Raw genomic sequence first — 16,293 nt, 5'->3', positions numbered from 1 at the left:
TTGACCAGTTCTCTTTAACCACTTAGCGACCACCCTACAGCAGTTTTACTGTGCGCTCGATCACGTATATATGCCTGATTCCGGACTTCTGCCTGCAGGGGGCGCAAGCACACCCCCAGTAGGCCGCTTCTGTTGTGAAAATTCACAGCAGAAGCCGATCTGCAGGTGTTGGGAACTCGATGTTCTCCGTGTTTCTGGAAAGCAGAGACTAGAATCCATGTCTTCCCCTAGTAAAAGCGGCACACACCATACATAAACACTGGCTAGGCACATATTTAACCCTTTAATCACCCTAGATCTTTTTAAGTGCTTCCCAGCCAGTGTCATAAGTACAGTGATCAGTAAATTTTTTTAGAACTGATCACTGTTTTACTGTCACTGGTTCTTACAAAGTGTCAGTGTCCGATTGTCTGCCGCAATATCGCAGACCCGCTATAGGTCGCCGATCGCTGCCATTACTAGTAAAAAATAAATAAATAAAATTCAATAAATATATCCCAAAGTTTGTAGACGCTACAACGTTGAATACACACTCTTTGGGATTTGTTTTACCATAAACATGTAGCAGAAGACATATTGGCCTAAATTTATGAATACATTTGATTTTTAAACATTTTTTTTATTGGCTATTATGAATAGCAGAAAGTAAAAAAATATATATTTTTTTTCAAAATTCCTTCTTTTTTTTTTTTGTTTAACCAGTTCCCGACTGCTTACGTTATATTTACTGCGGCAGGCTGGCTCGTACAGGCAGAACGAAGTAGGTCTACGTCGCTCGCCAGGGAGGAGCTAGGGGGCGAGCACTCCCGCCCCGATCGTCAGCAGGGAGGAGATAGGGGGCGAGCGCTCCCGCCCCCGATCGTCACCAAGGCATTTGTCAGGTGGCTCCGATTGGCGCCTGATACCCGTGATCGCTCCCCGCAGAGAGAGAAGGACGGTCCGCTGTTGTAAACACCAGAGAAAGCCAGAGAAAGCCTGGTCTGCAAGTTGTTACTAAAAAAAAAAATCCCTTTAGATCAAACATTGCATTAGTCTTTCAAAGACCTTGTAAGCAAAAAACAAACCTGTTTAATATGGGAATCCATTAAAATAACAGGTCTGCACACAATTTTAAAGGGCTTTGGAAAGTAATTAGTAATTAGTTTTTTCTCATTTTCGTACAAATGTAACGAACGAAAACCTAACCACGTACAGTATGGTCAGTTTAGACCTGTCTCACGTTGCAGATACTGTATACAGCTATGAGACTCCAGGCATGGGAAGCGTCTTGCTGTTTTACATGGTCTTTACACCATGGAGCCTAATCTGGTTGTTGGCTCATTTTTTACATGGAGACATGATATGGATCTGAGGGCGGAGCTTAGCCCTCCTGTTCAGGAAGTTAAGCCATGGGAAACAAAGTGAAGCCAGAATCAGAGGGGTGCACTGAGGAGGCTTTCTGGCCAATAGATTGCTGGCACCTTTGGAACTTGCTCTTGAAAAGGACTTAAAAAAAAAATGTAAATGACAGCATGTAAATATTTCATATTCCTGATATGTGCCTGCTGTACAGTGTACTTCAATGAAAAAGTATCCTATACTCTTTGTATTGCTTCATTTGTGTGACATCCCTGAGGTTCCTGCCAGTCCCTCTGCTTTCCTGACTAAACTGCTTACACTAGGCATTAAAGCACAGTGTGGTCAGTTTTCTAGCTGTGCTGGGAACTCGGTATGCTCTCCTCCAATAATCTGACTTGTGCTGACACCCCCTTCCCCTTGCACAGCCATTCACCGGGAAGACCAGTGTGTTGTTGCTTTTCCTCCCCCAGCTTTTATGCAGCTGAGAACAGAGGGAATGTGATCACTTATACAAAAAGGGGAAAAAGGGTATTTTGTAAGGTGTGTGTTTTTTGTTTTTTTTTTTATCTATACACAAATGTTTTGCCTTTCATTTCTTATTTAAACTGAATGGGTTGTTTTACAAGGTGAGGCTTTACAATCACTTTAAACTGGCCACTGCTGAATCATCTAAGATTCGACACGTGTGTACCTGCTGTCACCAACTTGCACAATAATACTTTTATTGGGCAAAAAATTGTAGGGTGGACAGTGCCTGCAGCCAATTGGCCACCGTCACTGTTCAGGTATTCTCACGGCTGTAAGAAATCAGTAGCCTCTAGGTATGTGGTTAGGAGAAGCCAGGGCTGCTGTTAGAAATCACGGGGCCCCGTAAAGACTACCTGGCAAGGCCCCCACCCAAGAAAATATTAAAGATATATTTAGCTAAAATTACAACAAAATCACTATTAGCAGACACAAATATAACATAACTCGCATAATTCCTGCTAAATCTAAAAAAAAAAAATTTTTTTTGATCAAAGAGAGAGAGAGAGAGAGAGAAACAAATTTATAAATAAACTCCTGAGTAGAGATAACATTAGAGCCAGTGCTGGGAGGGGGGCCCACACAGGGAGGGCGATTACTGAAGGGACGACTGTATCTTTATTAGCAGATAAAATCTGATAGCAGGGAGAGGGACAGATCAGATTCAGATGCTGGAGGAAGATTTCTGTATTTGTTGTCCATCACTAATCCCCCTCTCTGTGTGGGCCCCCCTGTGTGCTCGGGCCCCCTACAAGAGGGCTGGTGGTCCCCCCCCCCTATCAGCGGCCCTGGGAGCACCTACTACAAACTTGCAACTTGCTTGAAAATTGTTTAAAATGTTTTGTTGGGAACATCAGATACATCCAATACGTTTTGGGGATGAAGAGGATTCCCTCTTCATCAGGGCTTAAATGAGACCAGCTCTTTTCTTTGTCAGTAGGACACACAAGCCTCAGTTCAGTCTCAAGTCAGGCCTTCTGTGTTATTTCAGCTGAATTGCATTACAAATCTCTGTTTCAGCCCTGAAGAAGGGTGAGACCTTTTCTTTCGAAACGCATTGATGTTCTTAACAAACAAGCATTTTAAACAAATTTACGAAAAGATATCTGTAATAGGAGTTCCTAATCACACACCCACAAATTGTCCACTTGTTAATCGACTTGACCCCAGTGACCAGAGGGCAGCAGCCTAGGCCCAGTATTGGGTACCTACTTTGACCATAAACTAAACTCTGGCTAGAAATATTCACTTTATTCCTTACTTATTTGGATTAATTTCTACTTGCAATAGTCCAGCGCTATCACACACGTATCACAATATAATAGCCGGCAGTGGGAGATTTGTCTATCCGTGCTGTTTAGCGTAGGTGGAGGAATCTGTGAGAATGTTTTTGTTTAGCTTGCAGACTGAACAAAATACATCTATCCTTGTATGGACAGCTTTGTAAGCATATACTAGGTTAATAAATGGTCACAGTAAAGAGTCACATCTCTGTAATGAAAGGAATAACTCACATGACGGGAGGGCTGTAAGGCACGAGTGGACTGGGGATGTAGCTGATCGGAGGAGGGTGACTCATATACCAGTGCTGGCAATTCTGATGCCTCCGATGACGCCTGTGTTCACCATCAGTCATTCCTGTAGGAAAAATAATAGTCAGAATGGGTAGACCTCTGTTGGTGGAAAAATACACACTACATTAACAAAAGTATTGGGACGCCTGCCTTTACACACACATGAACTTTCCTGGCATCCCAGTCTTAGTCTGTAGGGTTCTATATTGGGTTGGCGCAGCCTTTAACAGCTTCAACTCTTCTGGGAAGTCTTAGGAGTGTACCTATGGGAATGTTTGACCGTTCTTATAGAAACACATTTGTGAGGTCAGGCACTGATGTTGGATGAGAAGATCTGGCTGGCAGTCTACACTCTAAAGCCTCGTACACACGTACCGATTGTTGGCCGACCGATCGGCCGACTTTTGTCCAGTGTTTTGTGTTGGTTGAAATGTGCTCTAGACTGCACACAATTTTTTTCGGCCAACAACAACCAACTTCAGAAGTGATGTCATGTGATGGTTTACTTTACGTGTGTTTTTACGTCTCTGAGCATGCCCAGTCTTGCTCATCTGATTTTTGTCTGCCGAAATCTGTACTGACTGACGAACAATCGGCCGTTCTGTTGACGGCCAACAAAAATTTTATAGCATGCACACCAGATTTTGTTCGGCCGAAAAGTCGCAGTCGGTTGTCGGAAGCATCATACTAACAAGCCGACAATCGGCCGATCGGACGTTGGCCGAAAATTTACGGCCAACAATCGGTGCATGTGTACGAGACTTTATTCATCCCATAAGTGTTCTATCGGGTTGAGGTCAGGACAGTCAAGTTCCCCCATCCCAAACTCGCTCATCCATGTCTTTATGGACCTTGATTTGTGCACTGGTTCAAATCATTTGGTGGAGGGGAAATTATTGTGTGGTGTTGCTTAACAGGAGTTGGGCTTGGCCCCTTATTTCCAGTGAACTCTTAAGATGTCAGCATACCAAGACATTTTGGAAAATTTCATGTTCCCAACTTTGTGGGAACAGTTTGGGGATGGCCCCTTCCTGCTCCAACATGACTGTACACCTGTGCACAAAGCAAGGTCCATAAAGACATGGATGAGTAAGTTTGGGGTAGAGGAACTTGGCTGGCCTGCACAGGGTCCTGACCCCAACACCTTTGCGATGAATTAGAGCAGAGACCTTACAAATGCGTATCTAGAAGAATGGTCAAACATTCCCATAGACACACTCCTAAACCTTGTGGACAGCCTTCTCAGAAGAGTTGAAGCTGTTATAGCTGCAAAGGGTGGGCCAACTCAATATTGAACCCTATGGACTAAGACTGGGATGCCATTAAAGTTTATGTGCTTGTAGAGGCAGGTGTCCCAATACTTTTGGTATTGTGTATATTTACTATATAGGGACTGCAAAGAGTCAGTCCAGTCAAAACGGATATTTCAGTATTAAGTAGATACTGGGGAGTTCAACTACCCCTCCTTTTAGGAGGGCTCTAGAAGAAGAAACAGTGGAACTTTACCCATAAAAGTTTGATAATTAATGTTCCTTAAAGTGGTTGTAAAATCAAAAGTTTTTTTTTATCTTAATGCATTCTATGCCTACTGTGTGCTCCATCCCCCCTAATACTTACCTGAGCCCCATCTCTATCCAGCAATGTTGCAGGAGTGTCTAAGCTGCCTGAGACTCTCCCTCCTCATTGGCTGAGATGGCAGCGCAGCGCCATTGGCTCCCTCTGCTGTCAATCAAATTCAGTGAGCCAATGTGGAGAAAGAGGGGCGGGGCCAAGCCGCAGCTCTGTGTCTGAATTGACACACAGAGCAGCGGCTCGGCTCAGCTCAGGTGCCCCCATAGCAAGCTGCGTGGTGTGGGGGCACTCAACAGGAGGAAGGAGCCAGGAGAGCCAAGGAGGGAACCAAGAAGATAAGGATCTAGGCTGCTCTGTTTTTAACAAAAAAAGGAGACTTTACAATCACTTTACCAAAAACATACATTCCTCAATAATAATTCTACTTCCAAAAGTAGTATGTGTTGTAAATTGCCTCCAGCATTGTTCCTGTTTCTTTGTGTTGGAGGCCACCATTTTGTTGAAGCTCAGAGCAGTCACTTCCTTATTGGAAACCCTCCCCTTCTCCTTGATCCTAAAAACGTTGTCACTTTCGGCAATTAAAATATGTAAATTTCCAGCCTTGATTGTATGTCTTGGCTCAGTTAGAGGGGAAGGCTGACAGAAGTTTTACAGTGCTGAAGTTTACCGGTGTAACGTTAGATTTCCATACCCCGTGAAGAAACCATACCCTCGTCACTTCCGGTCTGAAACTGCTGAGCAGCGCAGCAGTGCGCATGCTCAGAGCCCCGGAAACTTCAAGGAACAGCAGAGAAGATCAGAAGTACGCATGCTCGGAGGGGATGGAAATAATACGGAGTATGTGTTTAACGTTATACTTGCCGCGATTACAATAAAACAGCTCCTCTGCAACATTGCTCATCCCCGCTGGTATCCCTGTCACTTCCCTTATGTCGGCTAATAAATATGAAATCGGCAGCGGGTGTATGAAATGAGATATGTCTGCTCCGTGAGCCGCTTTTATATTAATTAGCCGAAATGAGGGAAGTGACAGGGGAAGGAGCGGGGATGAGCAATGTTGCAGAGGAGCTGTTTTAATGTAATCGCGGCAAGTATAACGTTAAAAACACTACTGTGAGAAAACCATACCCTCCGGAAGTGACGAGGGTATGGTTTTCTCACGGGTATGGTTTTTTCACGGAACACCGGCTGTCCATGAGGGGAGATAAGAGAAGACACTATCCTTCAAAGTTTAACTCTTTTGTGTCTCCCTGGCAGAGTTTGTCCTGTCACCTATCCTGCTTTTATTTTCTCTCTCCCTAAGGTTTGGTTCACACCTATTCGTATTGCAGTGCATTTTCAGATTTGCAAAAACGCACTACAATTCATTTGAAGTGGTTGTAAATCTCAGTCAATAAATCTGAACAAAGCACATATATCTGTAGTGTTTACTTTACTCTCTCTCCAAGGCTCGCTGTTGTTTCTCTCTAGTTCCACTTTTATCAGCATGAATCACTTCTGAGAAGTTTTCCCGACACATAAAGAGATAAATTTGTGACGGGGGAGGAGAGCTCAGCTCACAGCTTTTCTATTAAGGACACAGCTCTGTATCCTTCCTTAGCTCCTGTGTACTGTGTGAAGGGAGGTGTGTGCCTTTCCTCCAATCAGCTTTCACACAGTGTAACTGAAGCTCTCCGCCCCCTCCTCTCTGCTCCCAACAGATGAAGGAATTTAACATGATTCTGCCCTTTTGAAGGGGTTTAGGGAAGAGAAGACTGCAGATAAACAAGTAAAACTTATGTAGGAGGATTTGTTGCATCTCTGTGTATCATCTGAGGATGTCCACTTCACTGGGTATATGAGAGGGTTTACAACCACTTTACATGATTTCCTATGAGTCACAATTACATCTGTGCATTTTTAACTGTTGCATTTTTTGGAAAGGGTCAGGGATTTTTTTCGCAGTAGGTTGCGTTTTGGCTCCATAGACTTCAATGGAAATGCATGTGCATGTGTTTTTGGTGCATTTTCCTGAATGACAAGACACCTTCCCCTGGCAACAGTAACACATATTAAAAACACATGTAAAAAAAAAAACGCAAAAATGGCAGGAAAAAGCATCAGCCGCAACCTGCATAGGTGTGAACCTAGCCTTATCTGTGTTTCCTCCACACAGTCTGTCATTCCTGTTGTTGTTCTTCCCCCTTCAGCAACAGTAAATCTTAAAGCTGTCAGCTGATTGGCCTCTTGTGGCTCTGATTTTAGGCACAGGGCTGAAAATAGGGAGCAACTGAGCATGTGCAGAGCAGGGTAAGAGAGTGCATTTCTGGATTTTAAACAGTATCTGCACCTATTTTTCAATGTTTTACATAGCTATACCTGCAAACCTGACATGATCTAGCAGGGCTTAATTCTTCCTTTACGGTTCCATTTTAAAGAAGCCTGTACTGAGAGAAATACACGGGCTGCTAGACCACCATCTAAAAATGCTAGTTGCCTGGCAGCCTTCCTGATCCAGCGTCTTCTAATCTTTCTGAGTCATTGACTAAGCACAAGTAAGCATATTGGCAATTCTGACTTCAGTATCGCGTTACTTGCTGCATACCTTTCACGATTCTGTGATTTCAGAAATACTGACAGCCAGACTATTTGGTATTTTCGAAAGGCGGGTCAGTGGTGATCTGTTATTTACCTTTAGTAGAGGTTTCTATATTATACTATAGAGGGAGCAGCTGGAGGATTGGTGACAACTCAAGGTTGATGGGGACACCCAAGGCTCCAAGGTAACCAGGAAACTCCAGGAACTATGGCAGAGGGTTGTCACCACCATGTTATAGAAAAACAAAAGGCTAAAAGTCCAGCAGACCCCCTGACCTAAACTGGACAACATTTTTGGTGGGGTTTGCTTGTAAATTCTAGCACAAGCATTGTTTTTAGTTTTGCATAGAGCAGAGAAAGGGTTAGAACCTCTGTCAGGATTTGATTTCTGCCTGTGACTTTAATGAGGATAACCTCCCTTCGTATCCTAGAGACATCAGAAGAAGAAATAAAAAGCAGTACATGCCAAGCATGGGTTCTAATCCTTCCCCACATTGCTAAAAATAAATGAATGAGTTCCTCTATCCCCATTAAAGAGATTCCCCATTTCCTGTTCCTTGGACAACCTGTCACTGGGACAACAAGTGTAGGAAGTTCTTTATATGGCGGGACACAGACAGCAATAAAAACCGGACAGAGGATCTATTCCTTCCCAATCTGCTCTAAGATAACTAGCTAATGCTGGGTCTTTTGCATCCTTATGTAGTTAACAATCTTGCCTGTAGGTGTCAGTGTAATGCTGGTCAAACTATAGAGAATCTCAAGGCACCCTTTAAAATTATATCTCGAGGCGCCCCATTCTAAAATGTAAGAAACTATTCTAATAATTTTACATAATTCAGCAACATCCACACATGTAGGACGCCCAATATTAGTGGTGATTTATTCTTCCAAAGCAAAAACACTTTTACACACTGGTACTGACTAGTATTCCAATGTTTCTCGTCTCCCTCAAATTCTCTCCATCAGTCAGCTAATGTGACCCAGTGCTGAGGGAGAGGGGCACAGGGGGGTCAAACATGAGTTCTGTGGAGGCGACAGACATCCTGATCAACTAATGACATCACTGGTTGTTAGGATGCCAGTGTCTATAACAGGGGTGTCCAAACTTTTTTCAAAGAGGGCCAGATTTGATGAAGTGAACATGCGTGAGGGCCGACCATTTTACCTGACATTCTTTGGACCATTCAAATTAAATACAAACTAACTATTTTATGCAAAGTTTATTGCAAACGGCATACTTTTCCTTTTATCACATGGATGACAAATCTAAACGGATGTTAAATCGCTCTGCCTTTCATATCTGAAAGCCAGATTAAAAAAAAAATCCAGGAAGCTGAAATATATGTCAGGAACATTGTAAAGTACATTACATATTATTGGTAATAAAGGTTGTCTGTCAACTTTTAAGTTAAAAAAAATATGAACAGGAACATAACACCAAGTATACATGTTGTGTTCAAATATATTGATAACTGATTTAGACCAACTGACGTTAACTGAGATTTTACAATGTATTCATCTCAATCCGGAGCATGCGTGCTCCCTAATAGTCACACAAAGGTTAACCACATATAAGCACTATATGAACCGATAATGATTAATGATGGCAGCAAAAAAAGTCATGAATGATGCCAATGTATTTATCCAAATTACCTGTGGGGCCGTATAAAAGCAGCCCGGGGGCCGCATTTGGCCTGCGGGCCGGACTTTGGACATGCCTGGTCTAGAAAGTCATAATGGTGCATAATGAAAATCTGTGGCTTTTTGTAACTAAAAGGCAGGTTCCATCCACCTGCTGGCTTGTATACAATTTTTGATCAATTTTTAGGCATATTACCAAAAAGGCTGGTTTAGCAAAATAATATTTCCCCACCATAGACTTCTCTGAAGACAGGTTACTTTTGCCTAGCTAACGACATTTACCCCTTTATTATTTCTATGAATCACCCATTCGTAGTTCTCCTGTGTCCGGCAATCTGCCTTAACCTCTCCTATCACCTCCATATATCCCCCCCATCACAGCTGACCTCTCCCTGGCAATTTCCATTAATTCCCCCAATACAGGTCAACGCTGCCCTGATCCCGGCTAACCACTCTCTGCATACATTTGTTCACCCCTTCGCTCCCACATCACTTCTGTACAACAGCCTAAATTACCCTGTTGACCTTTACCCTGCTACTTCCACTGACCCCCGCAACACAAATCAAATTTTCGACCCCTTACAGCTAAAGTCCCGCTGGCCTTCTACACTCACTCTTGACTCCTGAAAAGCTTCATTCATCACAGTTAGGCCTCATATACATACAGCAGAAGCAAAGGTGTCCAGGGGAGGAAAACGCAGCTTTCAAAACACACCTAAAGCCACATTTCACAAACCTTTAGGCCTGTTCAGATGCCTCAGAGCATTTGGGAGTTCATTCCATTGGCCAGAATGTTAATTTATTGTGGAAATTGGAATGAATGAACGCTCAAGAGCTGAACGCATCTATCATCCATCTTTTTTTTTTTTTGCTCTTCTACTGAATGCACAAGTGATGTCTTTTTCTGCCTCTGAACGCCTATGTGTGCATGGGCATATAGGCCCACCTAGAGGGGCATTTAGAGGTTGAAAAAAGTCAAACACCTGTAAAAGCGGCTTTTTTTGATGCCCAGTGTGCATGAGCCCTTAGTTTGCCCCTCTAGCCCAGCATCCTTTATTTACTCCCTCTTGCATTTCTACTCAATTTTTTAAGAGATTTATACTCCCTATTGCCTGCTCACCTCAGCGCACCATCTTTCATTCATCCACTCTTACATTAGTACTCTTGCTAATATCACTGTCCGCAGTTAATCCCCTCTTAGATCTGTACTTATCCCTATTAGTATATTATTAAAGTAATTTATACTCCCTTTTCCTTACTCACCTCTACTCGTCTACCTCCATTCAGCCCCCTCTTAGATTAGTACTCTTGCTAATAAGTCATTTACTTCATGGTCACTGTCCGCCGTTCACCCCCTCTTATATCTGTACTTACCTTTATAAGTATATTATTAAAGTAACTTATACTCCCTGTTCCTTACTCACCTCTGCTCGTTTACCTCCATTCAGCCCCCTCTTAGATTAGTACTCTAGCTTATAAGTCTATTATACTCTCTGTTCCCCACTTTTCTCTGGTTGTCAACCTCAATTCAGTCCCCTCAAATCTGTACCTCCCTTTCTATAAGTGATATATTAGTGACTCCCTATCCCCACTTACCTTTGCTCATCAACCTGTAGGCAGGTGCAGTCTACTTTATCAGTGACAGGTGGCGCCCTCCCGCTGTGGCAATATTGTAGGAGAGGAAGTCAAAAGGAACAGGGTTCCTCTATGACTTACTGGGTACTAGGGATGTTTGAACTTTTCAAAAGTTCGGTTCGGCCAGAACATCCGAACTTCCCGAAAGTTCGGCCCGGATTTCAGAACCCCATTGAAATCAATGGGACCCGAACTTCGGTAATCAAAAAACACCATTTTGAAGCCCTAAAAAAAAGTGACTAGGGTTCTGGGTCATGCCCCAGGGACTATTAATGACACAAAAAAAAGTTCTTAAAAATTGTCATTTTTGATAGAGAGCCAATTATTGAAAAAAAAAAAATTTTTTTTCTTTGGATTTAGTATCTGGGGGGTCTAAAAAGTGTACCCGTGAAGTTTCAGCTCTGTAGCATGTCCAGAACCAGAAAAAAAAAAGATTGTTTGTATTAGGTCACTTATAGAACAGGATAGTGGCTTCTCTCTTTTCACACCTTGCCGGTTTAGTAGCAAGCGTTTTTTTGGGCATTTTTTGGGGTCTTTTCAGGCAGGCAAAACATCTGAACATGTGTATAGGGGGTATATATACACACCCATGTATGTAGTATATATATATATACACCTAGACATATATAGGTGTGATAGTAGCAGAAATATATACTTGCGCTAATGAAATTATTTACACTAATATAGTTACGCTCCTATCACACCTATATATGTCTAAGTGTAAAATACATATAAGTATGTGTGTATATATACCCGTATACACAAGTTCAGATGTTTTGCCTGCCTCCAAAAAACCCCAAAAAATGCCTGCAACAACACACCTGGGCGTTTTTTTTTTTTTTTTGGCGCTAGCGTTTTTTTTGGGCATTTTTTTGGGTTCTTTGGAGGCAGGCAAAAGATCTGAACTTGTGTATATGGGTATATATACACACATACTTATATGTATATATACACCTAGACATATATAGGTGTGATAGTAGCAGAAATATATGCTTGCGCTAATGAAATAATTAACACTACTATGGCTCTGCTCCTATAACACCTATATATGTCTAAGTGTAAAATACATATAAGTATGTGTGTATATATACCACTATACACAAGTTCAGATGTTTTGCCTGCCTCCAAAAACCCCAAAAAAATGCCTGCAAAATCACACCTGGGCATTTTTTTTTTTTTTTGGAGCTAGCGTTTTTTTGGGCATTTTTTTGGGTTCTTTGGAGGCAGGCAAAACATCTGAACTTGTGTATAGTGGTATATATACACACATACTTATATGTATTTTACACTTAGACATATATAGGTGTGATAGGAGCGTAACTATATTAGTGTAAATGATTTCATTAGCGCAAGCATATATTTCTGCTACTATCACACCTATATATGTCTAGGTGTATATATACATACATGGGTGTGTATATATATATATACCCCCTATTCACATGTTCAGATGTCATGCCTGACTCCAAACATGTGCTCAATAAATCACTATAGACGCCTGCAGCCAAAAAGCAAGCTGACGGGGGCGAAGCCATATTACTGCAGCGAAAGTGACTTGAGAGAAACTATCTTTTTTTTTTGGTCACCCTGCCATAGCAGTCACTGTCAGTTCACCCTACACTACATTACGGTCACCCTGATATGGAAGGGTTTGGTCACCCTGCCATAACAGTCAGTTAACCCTACACTACATTACGGTCACCCTGACACTTCACACTTTCCCTACAGAAACTAAATTTTTGAAGCTAACTAAGGTGTAAAGGAGCACTCTAACTACACTAGATATCCCTTTCCTCACACTAATAAATGCTAAATGACACTTTTAAAGTAAAATTAACAGAACTGCTTCCACTCTCTTCCATGTCCCTGTATAACAATGCTAGGAATTTGGCGGGGGCTATCTTATATACTGGGGGGCGTATTCACTAATGATTGGACTATGGACCCCCTAGTCACTCCAATCACATTCCTAGCATTCTCCTGCCCCCTCAATTGGCTTTTGCTAATGGTTCTGGTCCAATCACAGGCTTTTAAAGCCCATTTCCTGAACCATTGCATTTTGGTCGGTTCTGGTTGCCAAATTCCAAACTTTTTCAGCAAAAAGTTCTAAATTCGGCCGAACCTTGAACACCCAAAGTTCGGGTCGAACCGATGGTCGACCCGAACCGTTCGATCATCCCTACTGGGTACTGGGGTAGCTGCCATCCCATGTGACTCTGGTGGCCATCTTAGGTCAGGCAGAGCCTATTCAATTATTCGATTGTATGTGTAACTGTGCTATGTTGTTTTGAGCATATAACTGCGGTGCATTTATCACATGGGTTTCATTAACCAACCCTGTTGGGGGTCAAATGGCAGTGGTACAAGAGGGAAGGGTATATAATCACTGCCACACCCCTAGAGGGAGGGGCTCCCGAGATCTGAGGGAGGAGGTTTGAGCAATGCATTGTTATTTAAACTTATGAGTTGGTCATGACACAGTGGCTCTGAGAAAGAGGCTGAGCCTTGAAACGCATCAGCCGTCATCTTTACAGGAATATGGACTAACACATGAACTACTCCTGACATTGGAGCGACTGAGCTTGATATGACTATTTTCTACCTTTGTTTGTGAGTAGCCATGTTTTATATGTTGTACAAATAAAGCCTTATTGAGGATAATGCGCTAGGTCGGTGCACCCTTTTTTTTTTTTTTGCCTATAGAGCCAATTAAAGGCCCTAGCTCCCAGTTTTGACTCGCATTTCTGGGTTAGTAGAGTAGGGACAAGTACCTCGCCTGTTAGGACAGTATTAGCGTTAGAGAAAGGTTCCTGACGAGTAGGGAAAGCGTATAGAGTCACATCTCTTCTGGAAATCTCCCCGATTGACCATAAGATGCCTAGGGTGCATTATGCACCCTCTAAACAAATGCTGTCAGTCTGGTTGGAATCTGCTTATTTCCTACCGGGTTTGTTGTGAACTGTTGCTACATTACTTCAATATAAATTTTACATCGCACCTGACTGTGTGAATTATTGCTGCCGCACATGCTGCATTCAACCTACAAGCCCCCTTTTTTATAAATACTCAACCTTTAAAGTCTATTATACTCCCTTTTCCCCACTCACCTTTGCTTGTCAACCTCCATTCACCCCCCTCTTACATTAGTACTCTTGCTTATAAGTCAATTATCCTCCATGTTCCCCAACTTCCTCTGCACATCATCCTCCACTCAGCTCCACTTATAGTTGTATTTACCCTTTTAGGTAATGTATACTCCCTTATCTCTGCTCACCAACTCCCATTCAGTCCCCTCTTATAGCTCCCTGCTCTCCAACCAGTCCCATCTTGGTACTCTTCCTTAGAAGTCATTTAAACGTCCCGCTTACTTCTGCTCCCCAACCTCTATTCAGCCCCCTCTTATACTCCCCTCTGCTCTTCCTTATATTAAACTCCCTGATCCCCACTCATCTCTGCCTACAAACCTTTATTCAGCCCCCATTCATAGCTCTATTCCCCCTTATAAATTAAACTCCCCAATTTCCACTCACCTCTGCCTACCAACCTTTATTCAGCCCCCTCTTATAACTTTACTCCCCTTTATAAATTAAACTCCGCGATCTCCACTCACTTCTGCCTACCAACCTTTATTCAACCCCCTCTTATAGCTCTATTCCCCCTTATAAATTAACCCCCCCGATCCCCACTTACCTCTGCCTACCAACATTTATTCAGCCCCCTCTTATAGCTCTATTCCCCCTTATAAATTAAACCCCCCGATCCCCACTTACCTCTGCCTACCAACCTTCATTCAGCCCCCTCTCATAGCTCTACTACCCCTTATAAATTAAACCCCCAGGTTCCCACTCACTTCTGCCTACCAACCTTTATTCAGCCCCCTCTTATAACTCTACTCCCCCTTATAAATTAAACCCCCAGGTTCCCACTCACTTCTGCCTACCAACCTTTATTCAGCCCCCTCTTATAGCTCTATTCCCCCTTATAAATTAAACTCCCTAATCCCTACTCACCTTTGCTCGCCAACTTCCACTCAGCCCCTAAAGGAATTTGGGAAATATCCTTTGGTGTCTTTTGTAATTCTATAGTTACCATTCACAAATATCCCTGTTCTGGATCAGACACCATCTCTTATAAACTCTTCCTGATCACTAGGATAATTTGTAGTTCTACATCTTAAAATAAACTCACCAATTCTTGTTGTATTATCAGATCCATTCTTCCCCTTACATAGTGGACAGGCTGGGTGTGTAGGAGGGACACTCTCCTCCTTCTCCTTGGATGTTTTCATGGTAACTACAGAAAACACAATTATGGAATACAACATTTAAAAAAAGAACAGACTATAGATGCAAAGTTGCAAAGTGTTCTGTACTCCATTGCCATCTCTGGTAAATTTTAATGTCCAATCTCAACAAGCTCCCAGAAGAACCAATTGGATTCAAGTGTTTAAACTAGTGAAGGCTAAAGAATGAGACGAAGGATGTGATTGGATGCAATGAAAGCCCTGATTTGATACCCATTTAAATTTCATAGGGGGGAAATAGGCAGCTCATGCAAGCGTCTTGCAACTGAAGGAATTTTGCATGGACGTGGGAAAACATTTCACTTAGTCAATACCAGAGAGTGGTGGGCAATTATACAAAATGCCTGCAAGAAGTAATTTCTGCTGAATGGGGCAATAGCATTTTCTGATGCTAAGGGTGTACTTTTTGCACCATTAGGCCCCTTTCACGTGGGCTTTCTGATCAGGTCTGCCTGTCAGTTTTTTCAGGCAGACCTGATCGGATGCTTCATGCACCTCTATGGAGCAGGGGGTTTCAGCGGTGACATCTCTGCCGACATCCACTGCTATCCAATCCAATGTGGTTTGTGAAATCCAGATGGATGGAAACCCTATTTTCCATCCATCTGGAGGATCAGATCGAGTAGAATTGGATGAAAACGGACAGGCAGTCCGTTTTCATCTGACCTCCCATAGAGGAGAGCGGGATTCTGACAGGTCCACCTCTGCAAAGTAAGCAGGGACGGACCTCAGGGGGGATCGGCGGATCGATCCCCGCTCAGCAAAACTGAGTGCGCCTGGCGGAAAGCCCGTGTGAAAGGACCCTAACATCTATTGATATTTGATCACATGTGCAGCAATTTGGCAACTGCAGATCAAACAGAGGCTAAGATGGTAGCTTCCTTGGCTGTAAAGGATGAGGGGGTTTAGTTCAACTTTAAAAATAAGTCTGCATATATGTTCTGGCAAGTACATTGGTAAACATTTGTTCCACAGAAGGTACAATAATGAATATGAATTATATTCTATGTCTTTGCAGTGCTGCATATATGGATAATATTGGTGACATTAACCGGTCCCTGCATTTGCCATAATGGATATCTCGAATGTGTGCCCTGGGTGGCTGGGAAAGAGAGGCAACACCAA

The 16,293-nt window shown here is 42.7% G+C and overlaps 1 protein-coding gene across 3 annotated transcripts in view; it reads right to left on the bottom strand.

Moving 5' to 3' along the window:
- The window catches only part of AKNA (AT-hook transcription factor), a 116,227-nt gene that overhangs the window by 366 nt on the left and 99,568 nt on the right, over positions 1-16,293 (bottom strand). For all 3 annotated transcript variants that reach the window (XM_082264499.1, XM_082264498.1, XM_082264500.1), the window contains exons 20-21: positions 15,054-15,158; positions 3,378-3,501 (exon numbers count right to left, since the gene is read on the bottom strand). In XM_082264499.1, coding sequence (XP_082120625.1) covers positions 3,378-3,501; positions 15,054-15,158 — 229 coding nt within the window. The remainder of the gene's footprint in view (positions 1-3,377; positions 3,502-15,053; positions 15,159-16,293) is intronic.

The sequence above is a fragment of the Pelophylax lessonae genome (genome assembly GCF_965119305.1).
Source record: "Pelophylax lessonae genome assembly, chromosome: 7".
NCBI classification, from domain to species: domain Eukaryota; kingdom Metazoa; phylum Chordata; class Amphibia; order Anura; family Ranidae; genus Pelophylax; species Pelophylax lessonae.
Note: the sequence above shows the minus strand (reverse complement) of the source record. Positions and strands in the feature narration are given on the sequence as shown.